Source organism: Eubalaena glacialis, chromosome 11 (genome assembly GCF_028564815.1).
Source record: "Eubalaena glacialis isolate mEubGla1 chromosome 11, mEubGla1.1.hap2.+ XY, whole genome shotgun sequence".
NCBI classification, from domain to species: Eukaryota; Metazoa; Chordata; class Mammalia; order Artiodactyla; family Balaenidae; genus Eubalaena; species Eubalaena glacialis.
Genome location: NC_083726.1, coordinates 23,250,108 through 23,270,817, shown reverse-complemented (window position 1 = coordinate 23,270,817; position 20,710 = coordinate 23,250,108). Strand labels below are relative to the sequence as shown.

General features: G+C 37.8%; 1 protein-coding gene across 5 annotated transcripts in view; it reads left to right on the top strand.

Moving 5' to 3' along the window:
* The window catches only part of APAF1 (apoptotic peptidase activating factor 1), a 109,510-nt gene that overhangs the window by 54,474 nt on the left and 34,326 nt on the right, over positions 1–20,710 (top strand). For all 5 annotated transcript variants that reach the window (XR_009702639.1, XR_009702640.1, XM_061206224.1 and 2 more), the window contains 4 exons: positions 2,224–2,349; positions 6,611–6,730; positions 8,772–8,888; positions 10,555–10,680. Coding sequence is in view for 3 of the 5 variants with exons in the window: in XM_061206224.1 (XP_061062207.1) it covers positions 2,224–2,349; positions 6,611–6,730; positions 8,772–8,888; positions 10,555–10,680 (489 nt within the window). In the remaining 2 variants the exon portion in view is untranslated. The remainder of the gene's footprint in view (positions 1–2,223; positions 2,350–6,610; positions 6,731–8,771; positions 8,889–10,554; positions 10,681–20,710) is intronic.

Below are 20,710 nucleotides of genomic sequence, written 5' to 3'. Positions count from 1 at the left end.
GTTCACATTTCTTAGATCATTGAGAAAGGTAAGATGGAAGTTAAAATCAGAATTGGTTAACCTAGAATTTTCATTGCTAAGCACTAATGAATAAAATGATTTCTTGTTTATATTTATAATTTTGCCCTTAACCTGATGGATTTTATACTCAGTGTCTATACCTAGAAGAATTCTACCCAGTGAGTTGCTATATTAATTTTTTCAAAAGCAGTGAATTCCCTGATATTTTTTCTCCATAGATGGATTAGTTTTTCCAAGCTTTGTTACTACTCATTCCTTGAGTTTATCTTACCACCAAGTAATTTGAAGCCCCTTGTGATTACAGTCCAAGAAGATGGGTATGGGCCTTTATTTGGAAAATAGGGAAATTCATTTGGTTCACAGGCTACCTTCAAAGGAAGCTTGACTATGGCAAGCACTTCTTCAGTGTTCTGAGCCTGTTTCAGTGACTTTTTAGTGAGTTCGCCAACCTTGCCATATACATGAAGGTATGGCTGGAGAGTGGCTGAGCTATAGCCCTTCAGCATGGAGATGCATATAAGATGAGAGGGAGTGGATAAGCTCTGTAAGCTCCTCCTAATTCTGAGTACAGCAGTGCAACTAACACTGAATAACTTCCCTGTGAGAATCTGCCCATTGGAAGCAGAGGCAGTGAGTGTGAACAAGCTCCAGTCCTGTTTGCAGCAATGGGAAAGAGTAGGTGCTGTGGGCAGTGTTCTCTTCAGCAGAGGCCTTGAATCGAAAGATTCAGAGCTACTAGGAGATCTCGCACCTTACCCGTAGATCCTCAAGGTAGGCGTGGTTGGAAATTTCCCCTTCCTGGGTTTTGCCTGGATTTTAGGAGGAGTGGAGGAGCAACCCTTCTTTTGGCCTTTCCTGTCACTTCTAAAATCCTTACCCCTTGCTATTCTTAAAAATCTCCTGGAAACATTGTCTTTCTTCTTGAAATATAGGGACTTAGTTTTGGAGGCTGTGAGTGACAAAGAAATGATGAGAGAGAGCAAGAAGGGAAGGGAAAGAAGGATTTTCAAGGGAGATTTTTCAGTTGGGGAACCACTTTCATTTCTGGCCTTTAGCTCTGTATGTCCCAGATTGGGCTCCAGAGATAAGGCAGAGAAAATTTCACATAACGAATTGGTAACCATAGAACTCACTGATTGAAAACTACTGGGCATGTGATAAAGTACTTATTTTGTCCATGCTAGTTCTGAAATCATAAAGTAGGTCTGTAATTCAGAATGTAATGAGAGGAACTCAGGCACATATGGTACTTCATTAGACTGGAATATATTTGAGAAATTTGCAGCAGAACTCAGGACAAAATACAGCTAGGCTAGTGATAGACATTGACAATTTGTAATAAGCATGAATAACAGGAGAAGTACATACATGTACAGTTAGCACATTCATTTGTTTTAGGGTTTTGCAGTCATTTGAAATGAGGATTAGATGACAGTGGAAAATAAAATATGGAAGCCACTTATGTTCATCCTATTATTTTTTTAGATTGATATTTTAAAAATGGATAAAACGTTTGTATGACTCCAAATCAAAGCTTTATAATAAATTTTATTCAGGGATGTCTGACTTTCATCCCTATCCCTTCCCTGCCACTCTCCCTCCCTACCTTCTGAAGGTAACCGTTTTTGTCTTAACATCCTAATGTTTCTTTTTGCATATATAAACAGATATCTATATGTATAATATATAGCCTTATATATCCATCTATATATATATATATCACATCTGTATCCATCTCTAGATTCACATACTTGTTTTTTATCTCATTTAGTATAGCTTGCATACATATATATAGAGAGAGAGAGAGAGAGAGAGAGAGAGTGAGAGATATACTCTTCTGCAGAAATGTATATACCATTCTTTGCTTTTTTGGTGTAAACAACATATCCCAGAGACTAGTCATTATCAGGGTGTTTTTCTCATTACTTTCTTAAGATTGCGTATTATCCCATTTTGTGATTAATGCAGTTTATTCAGTTAGTTCCCTATTGATGGTCATTTGAGTTGTTTCCAGTTTTTTTGCTGTTAAAAATAACAATGCAGTGAATAATCCACACAAGTTATTTTGTATTTTTGCTAGTGTATTTTTGGGCTATATTCATGGAAGTGGAATTGCTGGATCATTCTTGCTATTTTTAATATTCTTGATATATTCAAAATGCTTATGAATGTGATTTCCTATTTGTTGTGTTTATTCTGTAGTTGTGGAATATGGACTCATGTTTAAAAGTAGGTGATTGCAGAGGACATTTAAGTTGGGTCCATTGTGTGATGTTTTCTCCTGATGGATCATCATTTTTGACGTCTTCTGATGACCAGACAATCAGGGTGAGATATATTGAGATTTTCATTTTAGACATTTAATGATGGTAAGCTAAATCTCCTACCAATTAAGAAATTGATGGGCAGTATTGAGGGAAGTAAAACAGGAAACTGCTGGTTTCATATTTATCCTTGAAAAGAGCTATTATGTGGACTATAGCAGTCTCATTCATTCAGTACATGTTCGTTGAGTGTTACCATGGTCCAGGTGCTGGAAAAGTCCAATGATTAAACTGTATTTTGGTTAATTTAAATATATTACATTTGAGTCCTCAGAGTAACTTTTGACTCTTTCCATTACCTTGAATTCCCACATCCAATTACTTGCCAATTCTAATGGATTCTATTGATACCTTTCCATTTTCTATCATTTATTTCTACTTTTCCATTTCAATTTTAGGTGCTCATTAGCTGTTGCCTTTCTTGTATTAGCCTCTGCTACAAGTCTTTTCTTTCTTGGTTTTTTACATGCTGCTTGCAAGGTGTATTCCTCATGTACAATACAGTCATGTAATTTTCTTTTTTTTTTTTTTTTTTGGCCAAGTGGCTTGCAGGATCTTAGTTCCCTAACCAGGGACTGAACCGTGCCCCCTGCAGTGGAAGCGCAGAGTCTTAACCCCTGGACTACCAGGGAAGCCCCCAATCATGTCATTTTTGCTCAAAAACAGGTAGTAGCTCCCTTGTCTACCAAAGTATTGGGTTGGCCAAAAAGTGCCTTCGGTTTTTAAGTAAAAATAAGACACATTTTTCATTTTCACCAAGAACTTTGTTGAACAACTTATTCACCCTTTCGTTCCACTATCTTCTGCCATTTTTTCAGGCAACTTCATAATTGCGTCTTCCCAAAACTTTTTATCTTTTTGAGCAGAGAACTGTTCCCAGTGCCTTTTACAGTCTTCCAGGGAATTGAAATTTTTTCCATTAAGAGAATTTTGTAAAGACCTAAGTAAATGGAAATCCGAAGGTGCAACATCTGGTGAATACGGCAGATGAATCAGAACTTCCCAGCCAAGCTGTAACATTTTTTGCTTGGTCATCAAAGAAACATGTGGTCTTGCATTATACTGATGGAAGATTATGCGTTTTCTGTTGACTAAGTCTGGACGCTTTTCGTCGAGTGCTGCTTTGATTTGATCTAATTGGGAGCAGTAATTCTTGGAATTAATCGTTTGGTTTTCCGGAAGGAGCTCATAATAGAGAACTCCCTTCCAATCCCACCATATACGCAACATCACCTTCTTTGGATGAAGACCAGCCTTTGGTGTGGTTGTTGGCGGTTCATTTCGTTTGGCCCACAGTCTCTTCCGTTTCACGTTATTGTACAGTATCCACTTTTCATCGCCCGTCACAATTTGTTTAATTAATTAATTAACATCTTTATTGGAGTATAACTGCTTTACAATGGTGTGTTAGTTTCTGCTGTATAACAAAGTGAATCAGCTATACGTATACATATATCCCCATATCCCCTCCCTCTTGCGTCTCCCTCCCACCCTCCCTATCCCACCGCTCTAGGTGGTCACAAAGCACAGAGCTGATCTCCCTGTGCAATGCAGCTGCTTCGCACTACCTGTCTATTTTACAGTGTATATATGTCAATGCTACTCTCTCACTTTGTCCCAAACGGAACGTTTTCGTTACGTTTCAATAGAGAATTGCATGTGGAAATATGATCAAGAAGGTTTTTTTCACTTATGTGGAACCCAAACATTAAAGTAGTGAACATATTCAAGCTGGTGCAGGTGATTTTCAACACTTGATTTGGATATTTTGAGTATGTTGGCTATCTCCTGCATGGTATAACGATTGTTGTCAATTAATATCTCGATTTGATCGTTATCAACTTCAGCTGGCCTACCCGACCGTGGAGCATCATCCAGAAAGAAATCTCCAACACAAAACTTTGCAAACCATTTTTGACATGTTTGGTCTGTCACAGCACCTTCTCCATACACTGCACAAATCTTTTCTTTTGCGTTTTGATTGTGTTCTTTTTTTTATTAATAAATTTATTTAATTAATTAATTTATTTTTGGCTGTGTTGGGTCTTCGTTGCTGTGCACGGGCTTTCTCTAATTGCGGCGAGTGGGGGCTACTCTTCGTTGTGGTGCGCGGGCTTCTCATTGTGGTGGCTTCTCGTTGCGGAACACGGGCTCTAGGCACGCGGGCTTCAGTAGTTGCAGCACGTGGGCTCAGTAGTTGTGGCTCACAGGCTCTAGAGCACAGGTTCAGTAGTTGTGGTGCACGGGCTTAGTTGCTCCGCGGCATGTGGGGTCTTCCCGGACAAGGGCTTGAACCTGTGTCCCCTGCATTGGCAGGTAGATTATCAACCACTGCGCCACCAGGGAGGCCCTCGGTTACGTTTTTACCTTTCTTGAAATAATAAAGCATACTATGCCCAAAATGTTGTTGCTTTTTCTTCCATCTTCAATATTAAAATGGCTACACAAAAATTCACCAATTTTGATGTCTTTTTTTTAAATGCATGCTGATATGGCAGCTGTCACATATAGTCTAACAAAATTGTTTCGAATGAAGTTAAAGACAACTAAGTGCTACTAGAGCCATCTTACGGAAAAAACTGAATGAAACTTTCGGCCAACCCAACAAATATGTACTCCAAAGTCTGCCATTAAACTTCTCTACAGTACAGCCTATTCTGTACCAGTCTGTCTTCTGTTTTATTTCTACAGGTAACCTACACTGAATTGCTCACATTTCCCCAAACACCCTGTACTTCCCTGCTTCCCTGTATTTTCTTTTTTTTTAAAGGTATTTTAAAAAAAAATTATTTTATTTATTTATTTTTGGCTGCGTTGGGTCTTTGTTGCTGTGCAGGGGCTTTCTCTAGTTGCGGTGAGCGGGGGCTGCTCTTCCTTGCAGTGCGTGGGCTTCTCATTGTGGTGGCTTCTCTTGTTGCAGAGCACGGGCTCCAGGTGCTCGGGCTTCAGGAGCTGTGGCTTGCGGGCTCCAGAGCGCAGGCTCAGCAGCTGTGGCTCACGGGCCCAGTTGCTCCGCGGCATGTGGGATCTTCCCGGACCAGGGCTCGAACCCGTGTCCCGTGCATTGGCAGGCGGATTCCCAACCAGTGCACCACCAGGGGAGCCCTATGTGTTTTCTTATGTTTGGAATAACCTACTTCTCTGTATCTCTCCTTGTTGAAATCCTAACAGCCCTACAAGTCCCCTCAAGCTTTCAGTGAAGCCTTTCCTAGTATTCCATTTGGGAGAATGTCTTTCTCCTTTAATGCTATGTGACTGTGTGTCATTTTCTAATGGTACTTATCAAATTGTGCCTTGAATTTAAGCACAGAGTTATTTTTTTTTAACATCTTTATTGGAGTATAATTGCTTTACAATGGTGTGTTAGTTTCTGCTGTATGACAAAGTGAATCAGCTATATGTATACATATATCCCCATATCCCCTCCCTCTTGTGTCTCCCTCCCACCCTCCCTATCCCACCCCTGTAGGTGGTCACAAAGCACCGAGCTGATCTCCCAGCACAGAGTTATTTTAAAACTCTTAACCACTGATGTTTCACTGCCCCTCAGACTTGTTCACACATCTTAAATTATAAGCTCTTTGAGGCCGGAGACCCTGGTTTGTCCCTGTAGCATCTAATACAGTGTTTTGTACAAATTTGTGTTTAGCTAAAATTTGTTTAGTATTTACTGTATGCCAGACGTTGGGCAAAGTACTGTGCCTGTGTTAATTTGCTAATTCTCATAGCAATCCTTTTTGCAGCTGAGGAAACAGTCACAGAAAGGTTAAGTCAGTGCTGTTTAAAGTGCCATTCTCAATAGGCTTGAGCCAGAATGTAAATCAATGCACTGCTTCCTTCATCAAGAAAGTCTTGTTTAAAAAAATCAACTGTATCATAAGCATACTGTTAACAGTGTGTTTAGTGATATAGCTGATTTGCTCCTTATCTTGGTATCAAACAGTGAGAAACAGCAGGAGGTCCTTATCTTTGAGCAGCACCAGGTTAAGTAATCTGCCCAAAGTCACAACTTTCAGTAGAACTAGAATTCATACTAAGGCATTTTGATTCTAGCATTCATTACTCTTAATAATAACTGCTTCTTCCTATACTATGTAATTAATAAATTTCTATTGTTGAATTAAAATCTAATTGAAAATTTTCTAGCATTATAGGCATTTGGAGAGTGAAGTATGATTGTATATTGTTTTTAAGACTAAGACTTGTCTTTGCATCATTTCAGAGAATGCAGTTATCTTACTTTAGTATTTTAATTTCTTAATCAGCTCTGGGAGACAAAGAAAGTATGTAAGAACTCTGCTATAGCGTTAAAGCAAGAAATAGATGTTGTGTTTCAAGAAAATGAAGTGATGGTTCTTGCAGTTGACGATATAAAACGTCTGCAAGTGAGTATTTTTTAGAAAATAGTTGGAAAAAGTGTTTTGATTGAACTCTCAATTCAAAATTTTTCTTGTTTGTTTTTGGACTTGATCATGCGTAATTGTATAGTATCTAACATGCTCAGTAGGTATCAGTTTTATAAATATGTGGGTCTTGAGCTGAGGCTCAGATATGCTAGTATTTAGAATTAAACAAGGTGATACCTTGCTTTACCTCATTCCTCTTCTGTTAGTAACTGGAAGACGGGGAGCAAGAACATGTGAGAGAATGAGATGAGATAGTGGAATGGAACTAGAGTGAAGAGAGAAATGGAATAGAGAAGAGGAGAGAGAAATAGAGGGAGCACGCACATGGAAGGTGTGAGATGTAGCAAGAGCTTGAGACAGACTGACAGGGTAGGACGGAGCTTAACAAGTTCTAAAGCCGCAAAGCTCAGCTTGATGTAGTAGAGGGAATAGTGACTGTTTACTGAGGAGACCAAGGTACAAGTTCAAGCTTTATCGTCAGCCGGTTCTGTGATGTTGAGTAAATAGCATCACTTCTCTGAACCTCACTTTCTTCACCTGTAAAGTCCTTTTCATTTTCAAAAATCTGTAAGCTGCTTTATAGGGTCAAGGTGGAATCCAAACTCAGGAAGCAGAGATCTGGGAGTAAATTGTCTATGGCGTGTGGTAATTTCTTCTCGACTGCTGTGGGGGTCAGAGTCAAGCTGTGAGACACCTCTAAATATGGCTTGTTCTGTATTTTACAAGTTTTACTATTGTCCTTACTGTGTCGATGAGGAGCTCCTAATGCCCTGTATTTCTGGGATGAATTGGGATGTGGAATTGAATGTGATTTCCTCATTACTGATTTTTAGCAGACTGATTCTTCCACTTGGGGTTTTTTCCACTACAGTTTTCTTGTCAAGTTCAATACTTATATTACCTTTATTAAATTTGTGCAACCTTTCTTTAATAGTTGTCATAACTGAGACTTCAAGAAGTCATCTGACTATAAAAGTATTTTATTCTATGTCATTGATTGCGGGAGAGTTTAGAGGACAATTAAACTGACAAGTAATAGTTCCATTTAAGTGAACATACATTCTTTAGTCACTACTTAAAAAAGTATGGAAATTGATTTTTGAGGGAAAGAAGATGTTCACCTTTTAGTAATTCAGTCTTCATTTTGAATGTCTAATAGATCAGAACATGCCGGGTAAAATATTGTAAAGGAAAAGCTATCTTGATTGATTGACCCTATAATCTTTGTACCTGAAACGAAGGTGACTGCTTATTTCGTATTGAAAAATAATTCAAGACTTTTAGGTTGTAATTTTAGCTAGAGAGATAGATCTGACAGTTAGTTGATTTAAGATTGAGAAATATTTTCCCAGGTCACATGTTTTAGTTGAGTGATAAGGTATTTTTATTAGTGGAATTTTAAAGAATAATCATTAGTTTTGGTACAGGTTATGAAACTTGGTACTCTTAGTCTATGCATTACAACCCAAATTGTGCTAATGGGTTGTTCTCCAATGCCTCCTCCTCCCAAAAGAAAAAAGGGAAAAAAAATCTTAATTTATACTGTTTGGCGAGTAATTTGGAGGATAATAAAACCCATTTTAATTTTAACTTGTCTTTTTATGTAATGTCTGTCTCAGTCCTGTTTCACCAAACCCCTTGAAAAATACAGGGAAGTGTATTTTAATAAACGATAGCCCTATTAAAATGGGCTTTGTGAAGAAATGGGAAACAGAGTGTGGAGCTAGCTGTGGGATTGCAAATCAGACAGATGTGTCTCAGGTGGTGGGCACAGCAGCTGCTTTTTAAACCTTTTAAAGCTTGTTTTATTTTACGAAAATGTATATGAACCACAAAAGTGAAATGAAATGGAAGTGTGAAGTGCTAAATGCAGCTGCTGAGAATAGAATAGGGTTTTGTTGTTCCCCTGGGAGCTCTTGTTGGTTATATTCATTTTAATTTTTTCAGTTGAAGTCTCTGTTCTAAAGAACAAAAACTGCTCTTACAGTCTAATACCTGATTGTGACTTATTTTTCATTAGCTCATTAATGGAAACACAGGTCAGATTGATTATCTGACTGAAGCTCAAGTGAGTTGCTGTTGCTTAAGTCCACATCTTCAGTACCTTGCATTTGGAGGCGAAGATGGAGCCATTCGGGTATTCAGTTCTCTTCTGCAGAGGCATTCCGTGCAATATAGTTTTTATTTAAAATTAATGATACGCCTGGCATTGTAGACTTATATACTAAATAAATCTTTCTGTGATAATTAGTCATTCCTCTGTTAGATTAAAAATAATCTTACAATCCTATTGGTTGTATATTTTTCATATTGCTTTTACTATTCTTTCTCATACTTTGTCTTTTTGTGTTCCTTATTCTCTGCCCAGTTGTCTTGCTGTTCTCCAAATATATCAAACACTCTCAGAGATTTAGCTTACTGTGCAAAGAGCATTTTTTCTCTTCTTAGAAACTTGGCCGTTTAGGGGTGTAAGCTGTTTCCATGTGGGTTCTGATCAGGTTCATCGGGAATATCAGTGCAGGTGCCTTATGTTTACCTATTTCACCAATCCTTGCTGTTCTACTTTTGGTATTAGAAGTACACCAGTTTACCACCTGAAATCCTTAATTTGTCAAGTAAGAGCAAATAAATAAAAATAAAATCAGCTTGTAAGGAAAAAAAGACAGTATAATAAAAATCATTTTGGGAAAAAGTGATTTCATCACAAGTGAAATTCATCACAAAAGCACACTTTCTCTAGCTACATAATAGTTTTTCAAAGAATATTGACTCCTTTTCTCACCTGAGCTTTTTGGAATTGTTTCTTAATTTGTTAATTATGCCACTAGCCACATTTATTTTACTTTGGATTCATTGTCGTAAGGAATTACACAAATATTCTCCAGTCCATATTGCCCCACAAAGAGGAGGTTTTTTTTACCTTTCAGCTTTATTGAGATATAATTGACATACAGCACTGTGTAAGTGTAAGGTATACAGCGTAATTATTTGACTTACATCATGAAATGGTTATCACAGTAAGTTTAGTGAACATCCACCATCTCACATAGACACAAAATCAAAGAAATAGAAAAATATGTTTCCTTTTGATGAGAACACTTAGGATTTACTCTCTTAATAACTTTCATGTAGAGTGTACAGCAGTGTTAATTATATTTATCGTGTTGTACGTTACATCCCTAGTGCTTACTTAGTACATATTTACTTTTTAGTGTGAGTTTATTTGAAAGCCTTTTTGATGTAGTTGTTATTTTTTGAGTTCTTTTCTACTTTCTTATTCTCTGTATTTGGCATATTAATCTTTAGCCCTTTCAAGTCTCCTCAGTGTACTGCCTCCCAGCCTGCTCATATCCTCTTTTCCTTTACCTGTCTCCCTCATCATCCTTTATCTTGCATTGTCTCTGTGTTGTTTTATAAAGAGCTTGCCTTGTCTCTCATCTAGGATTTTTTTCTTTCTTCCTTCTCATCCATCTTAAATGTCATTTTCTTTTTGGAGGCTAAGCTCAGACTGCTACTTGTTTGATGAATTGGGTAGTTGAATACTCAGAAGGACCACTGGTTCCTACTGCCATCTGGTCATTCCAGTGAATGTTTTATTTTAGGGTGTGTATGTGTGTGTGTGCATAGACGTGCATGTCTGTATTTGTGCCATTCATTTGTGTCTCTTTAGTTAAACTGAAAGCACTGAGATGGAAATTCTATACCCTTCTGTAGTCTAGTTTCGATTTAATATTTTGGGGTTGTAATGCCTGGGTGTTGCTGAATTTCTTTGTATTAATTTTCTCTGGTTTTTTACTTTGAAGATTTTAGAACTCCTAAACAACAGAATCTTCCGATCCAGGATTGGGCACAAGAACACTGTACGGCACATGCAGTTCACAGCTGATGCAAAGACTCTTATCTCAAGCTCTGATGACTCTGCAGTTCAGGTGAGAGGGAGGTTGAACTTCTAACATACATAATGCTGACTCTAATGAAGGAACACTTTGATTATGCCTCAAATCTGATATGTATTTTAAACTTTCAGATCAGATTATTTTGGCTTCCCTTTAGATTATGCACATGGGCATAAATGAAACCCCTATTTTTCTGTGAGTGAGGCAGGCAGTTTGACTGAGAACCCTCTACTGGGAGATTGTTTATTTTGAAAATCAAGCATTCATTTGAATTCTCCCACCTGCCTTGGTACTTGGATTTGAATCAATAAATATACTTTTTGCCACATTTATGTAATTTCTATTTTTCTTTACAGTAGTAAAATCTGATTGAAATAATTTCATTCTTTCCTTTAAGTGTAAGATGTTTATTACAGGGATAAAATCCTGTGAAAAAAGAATAGTTTACCATAACGAAAGATTGTGGATCTAGAGGCCTTAAGCCTACTGTATGTTTTTATTTTTTTATTTTTTTAACATCTTTATTGGAGTATAATTCCTTTACAATGGTGTGTTAGTTTCTGCTTTATAACAAAGTGAATCAGTTATACATATACATACATCCCCATATCTCCTCTGTCTTGCGTCTCCCTCCCACTCTCCCTATCCCAGCCCTCTGGGTGTTCACAAAGCACCGAGCTGATCTCCCTGTGCTATGTGGCTGCTTCCCACTAGCTATCTATTTTACATTTGGTGGTATATATAAGTCCATACCACTCTCTCACTTCGTCCCAGCTTACCCTTCCCCCTCCCCGTGTCCTCAAGTCCATTCTCTACGTCTGCGTCTTTATTCCTGTCCTGCCCTAGGTTCTTCAGAACCATTTTTTTTTTAGATTCCATATGTATGTATTAGTATACGGTATTTGTTTTTCTCTTTCTGACTTACTTCACTCTGTATGACAGACTTTAGGTCCATCCACCTCACTACAAATAACTCAGTTTGGTTTCTTTTTATGTCTGAGTAATATTCCATTGTATATATGTGCCACATCTTCTTTATCCATTCATCTGTCGATGGACACTTAGGTTGCTCCCATCCTGGCTATTGTAAATAGAGCTGCAGTGAACACTGTGGTACATGACTCTTTTTGAATTATGGTTTTTTCAGGGTATATACCCCGTAGTGGGATTGCTGGGTCATATGGTAGTTCTATTTTTAATTTTTAAAAGAACCTCCATACTGTTCTCCACAGTGGCTGTATCAATTTACATTCCCACCAACAGTGCAAGAGGGTTCCCTTTTCTCCACACCCTCTCCAGCATTTATAGTTTGTAGATTTTTTGATGATGGCCATTCTGACCGGTGTGAGGTGATACCTCATTGTAGTTTTGACTTGCCTTTCTCTAATGATTGGTGATGTTGAGCATCCTTTCATGTGTTTGTTGGCAATCTGTATATCTTCTTTGGAGAAATGTCTATTTAGGTCTTCTGCTCAATTTTGGATTGGGTTGTTTGTTTTTTTGATATTGAGCTGCATGAGCTGCTTGTAAATTTTGGAGATTAATCCTTTGTCAGTTGCTTCGTTTGCAAGTATTTTCTCCCATTCTGAGGGTTGTCTTTTGGTCTTGTTTATGGTTTCCTTTGCTGTGCAAAAGCTTTTAAGTTTCACTAGGTCCCATTTGTGTATTTTTGTTTTTATTTCCATTTCTCTAGGAGGTGGGTCAAAAAGGATCTTGCTGTGATTTATGTCACAGAATGTTCTACCTCTGTTTTCCTCTAAGAGTTTTATAGTGTCTGGCTTTACATTTAGGTCTTTAATCCATTTTGAGTTTATTTTTGTGTATGGTGTTAGGGAGTGTTCTAATTTCATTCTTTTACATGTAGCTGTCCTGTTTTCCCAGCACCACTTATTGAAGAGGCTATCTTTTCTACATTGTATATTCTTGCCTCCTTTATTGGTGCGTGGGTTTATCTCTGGGCTTTCTATCCTGTTCCATTGATCTGTATTTCTGTTTTTGTGCCAGTACCATACTGTATTGATTACTGTAGCTTTGTAGTATAGTCTGAAGTCTGTGAGCCTGATTCCTCCAGCTCCATTTTTCTTTCTCAAGATTGCTTTGGCTACTCGGGCTCTTTTGTGTTTCCATACAAATTGTGAAATTTTTTGTTCTAGTTCTGTGAAAAATGCCATTGGTAGTTTGATAGGGATAGCATTGAATCTGTAGATTGCTTTGGGTAGTATAGTCATTTTCACAACATTGATTCTTCCAATACAGGAACATGGTATATCTCTGCATCTGTTTGTATCATCTTTAATTTCTTTCATCAGTGTCTTATAGTTTTCTGCATACAGGTCTTTTGTCTCCTTTGGTAGGTTTATTCCTAGGTATTTTATTCGTTTTGTTGCAGTGGTAAATGGGAGTGTTTCCTTAATTTCTCTTTCAGATTTTTCATCATTACTGTATAGGAATGCAAGAGATTTCTGTGCATTAATTTTGTATCCTGCAACTTTACCAAATTCATTGATTAGCTCTAGTAGTTTTCTGGTGGCATCTTTACGATTCTCTATGTATAGTATCATGTCATCTGCAAACAGTGACAGCTTTACTTCTTCTTTTCTGATTTGTATTCCTTTTATTTCTTTTTCTTCTCTGATTGCTGTGGCTAAAACTTCCAAAACTATGTTGAATAATAGTGGTGAGAGTGGACAACCTTGTCTTGGTCCTGATCTTAGTGGAAATGGTTTCAGTTTTTCACCATTGAGAACGATGTTGGCTGTGGGTTTGTCATATATGGCCTTTATTATGTTGAGGTAAGTTCCCTCTATGCCTACCTTTTTATCATAAATGGGTGTTGAATTTTGTTGAAACTTTTTCTGCATCTGTTGAGATGATCATATGGTTTTTCTCCTTCAATTTGTTAATATGGTTTATCACACTGATTGATATGCGTATATTGAAGAATCCTTGTATTCCTGGGATAAACCCCACTTGATCATGGTGTATGATCCTTTTAATGTGCTGTTGGATTCTCTGTGCTAGTATTTTTTTGAGGATTTTTGCATCTATGTTCATCAATGATATTGGCCTGTAGTTTTCTTTTTTTATGACATCTTTGTCTGGTTTTGGTATCAGGGTGATGGTGACCTCATAGAATGAGTTTGGGAGTGTTCCTCCTTCTGCTATATTTTGGAAGAGTTTGAGAAGGATAGGTGTTAGCTCTTCTCTAAATGTTTGATAGAATTCGCTTGTGAAGCCATCTGGTCCTGGGCTTTTGTTTGTTGGAAGATTTTTAATCACAGTTTCAATTTCAGTGTTTGTGATTGGTCTGTTTATATTTTCTGTTTCTTCCTGGTTCAGTCTCAGAAGTTTGTGCTTTTCTAAGAATTTGTCCATTTCTTCCAGGTTGTCCATTCTATTGACATATAGTTGCTTGTAGTAATCTCTCATGATCCTTTGTATTTCTGCAGTGTCAGTTGTCACTTCTCCTTTTTCATTTCTAATTCTGTTGATTTGAGTCTTCTCTCTTTTTTTCTCAATGAGTCTGGCTAATGGTTTATCCATTTTGTTTATCTTCTCAAAGAACCAGCTTTGAGTTTTATTGATCTTTGCTATTGTTTTCTTCATTTCTTTTTCATTTATTTCTGATCTGATCTTTATGATTTCTTTCCTTCTGCTAACTCTGGGGTTATTTTGTTCTTCTTTCTTTAATTGCTTTAGGTGTAAGGTTAGGTTGTTTATTGAGATATTTCTTGTTTCTTGAGGTAGTATTGTATTGCTATAAACTTCCCTCTTAGAACTGCTTTTGCTGCATCCCATAGGTTTTGGGTAATCATGTTTTCATAGTCATTTGTTTCTAGGTATTTTTTGATTTCCTCGGTGATCTCTTGATTATTAAGTAGTGTATTGTTTAGCCTCCATGTGTTTGTATTTCTTACAGATTTTTTTCCGTAATTGATATCTAGTCTCATAGTGTGTGGTTGGAAAAGATATTGATACAGTTTCAATTTTCTTAAATTTACCAAGGCTTGATTTGTGACCCAGGATATGATCTATCTTGGAGAATGTTCCATGAGCACTTGAGAAGAAAGTGTATTCTGTTGTTTTTGGATGGAATGTCCTATAAATATCAGTTAAGTCCATCTTGTTTAATGTATCATTTAAAGCTTGTGTTTCCTTATTTATTTTCACTTTGGATGATCTGTCCATTGGTGAAAGTGGGGTGTTAAAGTCCCGTACTGTGATTGTATTACTGTCGATTTCCCCTTTTATGACTGTTAGTATTTGCCTTATGTACTGAGGTGCTCCTATGTTGGGTGCATAAATATTTACAATTGTTATATCTTCTTCTTGGATTGATCCCTTGATCATTATGTAGTGTCCTTCTTTGTCTCTTGTAATAGTCTTTATTTTAAGGTCTATTTTGTCTGATATGAGAACTGCTACTCCAGCTTTCTTTTGATTTCCATTTGCATGGAATATCTTTTTCCCTCACTTTCAGTCTGTATGTGTCCGTAGGTCTGAAGTGGGTCTCATGTAGACAGCATATATACGGGTCTTGTTTTTGTATCCATTCAGGCAGTCTATGTCTTTTGGTTGGAGCATTTAATCCATTTATATTTAAGGTAATTGTCAATATGTTTGTTCCTGTTACCATTTTCTTAATTGTTTTGGGTTTGTTATTGTAGGTCTTTTCCCTCCCTTGTGTTTCCTGCCTGGAGAAGTTCCTTTAGCATTTGTTCTAAAGCTGGTTTTGTGGTGCTGAATTCTCTTAGCTTTTGCTTGTCTGTAAAGGTTTTAATTTCTCTGTCGACTCTGAATGAGATCCTTGCTGGGTAGAGTAATCTTGGTTGTAGGTTTTTCCCTTTCATCACTTTAAATATGTCCTGCCAGTCTCTTCTGGCTTGCAGAGTTTCTGCTGAAAGATTAGCTGTTAACCTTATGGGGATTCCCTTGTATGTTATTTGTTGTTTTTCCCTTGCTGCTTTTAATATTTTTTGTTTGTATTTAATTTTTGATAGTTTGATTAATATGTGTCTTGGCATATTTCTCCTTGGATTTATTCTGTATGGGACTCTCTGCGCTTCCTGGACTTGACTGACTGTTTCCTTTCCCATATTAGGGAAGTTTTCAACTATAATCTTTTCAAATATTTTCTCAGTCCCTTTCTTTTTCTCTTCTTCTTCTGGGTCCCCTGTAATTCGAATGTTGGTGTGTTTAATGTTGTCCCACAGGTCTCTGAGACTGTCCTCAATTCTTTTCATTCTTTTTTCTTTATTCTGCTCTGCGGTAGTTATTTCCACTATTTTATCTTCCAGGTCACTTATCTGTTCTTCTGCCTCAGTTATTCTGCTATTGATTCCTTCTAGAGAATTTTTAATTTCATTTATTGTGTTGTTCATTATTGTCTGTTTGCTCTTTAGTTCTTCTAGGTCCTTGTTAAACATTTCTTGTATTTTATCCATTCTATTTCCAAGATTTTGGATCATCTTTACTATTATTACTCTGAATTCTTTTTCAGGTAGACTGCCTATTTCCCCTTCATTTGTTAGGTCTGGTGGGTTTTTACCTTGCTCCTTCATCTGCTGTGCGTTTCTCTGTCTTCTTATTTTGCTTAACTTACTGTGTTTGGGGTCTCCTTTTCACAGGCTGCTGGTTCGTAGTTCCTGTTGTTTTTGGTGTCTGTCCCCAGTGCCTAAGGTTGGTTCAGTGGGTTGTGTAGGCATCCTGGTGGAGGGGACTGGTGCCTGTGTTCTGGTGGATGAGGCTGGATCTTGTCTTTCTGGTGGGCAGGACCACGTCCGGTGGTGTGTTTTGGTGTGTCTGTGACCTTATTATGATTTTAGGCAGCCTCTCTGCTAATGGGTGGGGTTGTGTTCCTGTCTTGCTAGGTTTTTGTAGCTTGCTGGTCATTGAGTGGAGCTGGGTCTTAGTGTTGAGATGGAGATCTCTGGGAGAGCTTTTGCCGTTTGATATTACGTGGAGCCGGGAGGTCTCTGGTGGACCGATGTCCTGAGCTCGGCTCTCCCACCTCAGAGGCACAGGCCTGACACCTGGCTGGAGCACCAAGACCCTGTTAGCCACGTGGCTTTTGACTGAACATTTTTATTCCTATCTTAAGAAAATAATCAAGTATTTTTTGGAGAAATATTTTCTGGAGAAATATTTATGCACAGAGGTTTTCTTCAGTGTTATCTGGGTAGCGTCGGAGGGCAAGAGGAGTGGGGAGCCCTCAGGAAGAGAAGGAGGTGGCAGAGAAGGGGCTGCCCAGGGCTGTGTCTGCTGCAGCTCTAACCCCTCCGTGAGGAAGCACTTGTGTGTGTGTACGTTCTTTAAAAACTTACTTTATTTTTTTTTATTTTTTAACATCTTTATTGGAGTATAATTGCTTAGTAATGGTGTGTTAGTTTCTGCTTTATAACAAAGTGAATCAGTTATACATATACATATGTCCCCATATCTCTTCCCTCTTGCATCTCCCTCCCTCCCACCCTCCCTATCCCACCCCTCTAGGTGGTCACAAAGCACTGAGCTGAACTCCCTGTGCTATGTGGCTGCTTCCCACTAGCTATCTATTTTACATTTGGTAGTATATATAAGTCCATGCCACTCTCTCACTTCGTCCCAGCTTACCTTCCCCCTCCCCGTGTCCTCAAGTCCATTCTCTACGTCTGCGTCTTTATTCCTGTCCTGCCCCTAGGTTCTTCAGAACCATTTTTTTTAAGATTCCATATGTATGTGTTAGTATACGGTATTTATTTTTCTCTTTCTGACTTACTTTACTCTGTATGACAGACTTTTAGGTCCATCCACCTCACTACAAATAACTCAATTTGGTTTCTTTTTATGGCTGAGTAATATTCCATTGTATATATGTGCCACATCTTCTTTATCCACTCATCTGTTGATGGACACTTAGGTTGCTTCCATGTCCTGGCTATTGTCAAGAGAGCTGCAATGAACATTTTGGTACATGACTCTTTTTGAATTATGGTTTTCTCAGGGTATATGCCCAGTAGTGGGATTGCTGGGTCGTTTAGTAGTTCTATTTTTAGTTTTTAAAGGAACCTCCACACTGTTCTCCATAGTGGCTGTATCAATTTACATTCCCACCAACAGTGCAAGAGGGTTCCCTTTTCTCCACACCCTCTCCAGCATTTATTGTTTGTAGATTTTTTGATGATGGCCATTCTGACCGGTGTGAGATGATATCTCATTGTAGTTTTGATTTGCATTTCTCTAATGATTAATGATGTTGAGCATTCTTTCGTGTGTTTGCTGGCAATCTGTATATCTTCTTTGGAGAAATGTCTATTTAGGTCTTCCTCCCATTTTTGGATTGGGTTGTTTGTTTTTTTGATATTGAGCTGCATGAGTTGCTTGTATGTTTTGGAGATTAAACCTTTGTCAGTTGCTTCATTTGCAAATATTTTCTCCCATTCTGAGGGTTGTCTTTTCGTCTTGTTTATGGTTTCCTTTGCTGTGCAAAAGCTTTTAAGTTTCATTAGGTCCCATTTGTAAAACTTAGTTTATTTTTATCAAAGTTCCAGTGCACATACTTTTAAAAGTTAAAGTATTACAAGGCTCATTATAAAAAATAGACTCCCCCATTTCTCTTTCTCTTAAAGCACCACTTTTAGCTTTTAGATGTTTCTTTTGATATTTACCTTCATGACCCTATATTGCATGCTTATAGTGCTAATTCTTGATTTTTAGGTTTGAGGGTTTATCTACTGAATTCCTTATATTAAGATGAAAATTTAGCTCTTTTTCTCCTCCCACCTGTCCTACCTCCAACGTATGCACACACCCTTTTGTTGATCCCTGTCATCCTGACACAATCACAACAAAATTTTGTTTAGGTCATTAGTGTCATTGTTATGACTAAGTAGACCAAGTGTACTATGAATTCCTTTTCTGCCTTAATGCAATTTAGGAAAAGTCTACCTTTGGTAATAGTTGGAAACTATTTTACCCTAAATCCTTGAAGACATTGTTTTATTTTTTTTTTCCAAGTTTCAAAGCTCATGTTGAGAAGTCTGAAGCCATTCTGATTCCTAATCTTTCTCTCTGGAAGATTTTAGGATCTTCTCTTTGTCCCCAGAATTTTGAAATTTCATGATGATGTACCTTTGTGTGTTTGTTTCATCCATTGTTTTTGACTTTCACTATCCCTTCTCAGTTTGGAAACTTATGTTTTTCAATTCACAGAAGTTTACTTGAATTATTTCTTTGATTCACTCCCGCCCCCCGCACTCCCTATATGCTTCCTTTTTCTGTTAACATCCCTTATTCACATATTGGATCTCCTGGACTGATCATCTAGTTTTCTTTTTCTATGTTTCATCTTTCTGTACCATACTCTATTTTCTGGAAGTTTTCCTCAGCTTTATCTTCCAACCCTTTCATTGAGTTTTTCATTTCTACCATTATATTTTTAATGCTGGAGAGTCCTTTCTATTGTTTGTTTAATTTTTTTGTAGAGCATGTGTTCTTGTTTTGTAGATGAAATATCTTACTTCTTTGAGGATAGATGGGTATATAAATAATGTATAAATTATATCATATACATTATATGTATTTTTTCCCTCAAAATCTAATTTTCCTGCATAGTTGCTCTTCCCTCCAATTTTTTGTTTTTTTTTCTATTTGGTTCTTTTGGCCTCTTATTTTAAATGCCTTCCTCAGCTGTGTGGTGATCATTCATAACCCAGAGATGGATACTAAAAGGCTGACTGGGAGCTCTGTGTATTGACTGAGACCTCCTCTGAAAGGTGATCTGGATGGGGAAAATTTGTTGTCAGTGTCTTTAGTTCTTTGTCTTGGTCTTGTCAGATTCCTAGAGAGGAATCTATGGTCTTCTCCTGGAGGTTATAAACCTGGCAGACAGGTTCTTAGAGCTAAGTGGGGGAAGAGAGCAGGAAGGGGGGTGTGGATCGTATAATGTCTCAGCGTTTAGTGTGTAAACCTTCACTGATCCCCCTGTTCTCTAAATTCCTATCCTACCCTCAGTTGTGCTGGTGTCCTTTAATCCAGAGATTCTTCTTTCTGGTTTGTTTTAGGAGTATTATTCTGCACTTTATTCTTTTCTTTTCTCATAATAACATTGTTTGGGATTCAATAGTGATTCTTTTCTTTTTATAGGAAATTAGTTTTCCTGAACTTTTTGAAGGGATTGGGAAGGACAACATTTCTTTCTTCACAGCTCTGCAGTTCCATCTTCTTTTGTTTTCATGAAGTGTTAAAAATAGGGCATTGTTCTGATGAGATCCCTTTGTTCTGTCCCCTTCCCTCATTTTTATGGAGACCTTCCCTTTCCTTTGCTGCCATCATCCTTGTTTTTCTCACTTTAGATTCTATTCCCAACAGTTTCTCCTCATTGTAGGATTGTCCCAGTTATTTTTGAGAGTTCATAGGGTCTAGACTGCTTTAGCTCTTCCAGACTGTGCCACACAGTACAGTCAGTCTTGCACTCAGTTCCTACTGCTGTCCCCTGTTGGTCCTTCACTTTTCAGTGAATGGTACTTGGCTCTTTTGGGATTCTCCTGTTTTTAGGTTTGTCAGACTCATTATGCTTCCCTCTGCTTCTACCCATACAGATGCTGTTACTGTGCAAGTCTTGGCAGCTCTCAGTTTGTCCCCACTTACTTGTATCTTGTGGTTTTTGGGGCTACTATGTCACTTAACATGGTCTTGTTGATATTGTCTGTGCATTTTTGGATTTGCTATTTTAGTTGCTTTGTCTACTCTTATGGAGGCTTCAAGGAGATGCCTGCATCACTGCCATCTTCCCACAACTCCTGATACATCTGTTTTTAGCCCCACCCTCATTCCCACCTCTGGATGTAGTTTGTGACCTCAGTTTCTGAGCATTTTGGGAGTTCTGTAGTGTCAGTTTTGTTGCTTTTGTCTTTCTAATGCTTTTAAGATCCTGTTTTCTTGGTTCTGCAAAGCCAGTTACCATTCTCCTGCTATACAGCCTCCAATGTTTTGTTGTTACCTTCTTTCTCATTCTTGACTTTGTCATTTTAGTGGGGTTTTAGAAGTGAAGGAGAAGGATATAAATGCATATGTTCAAACAGGA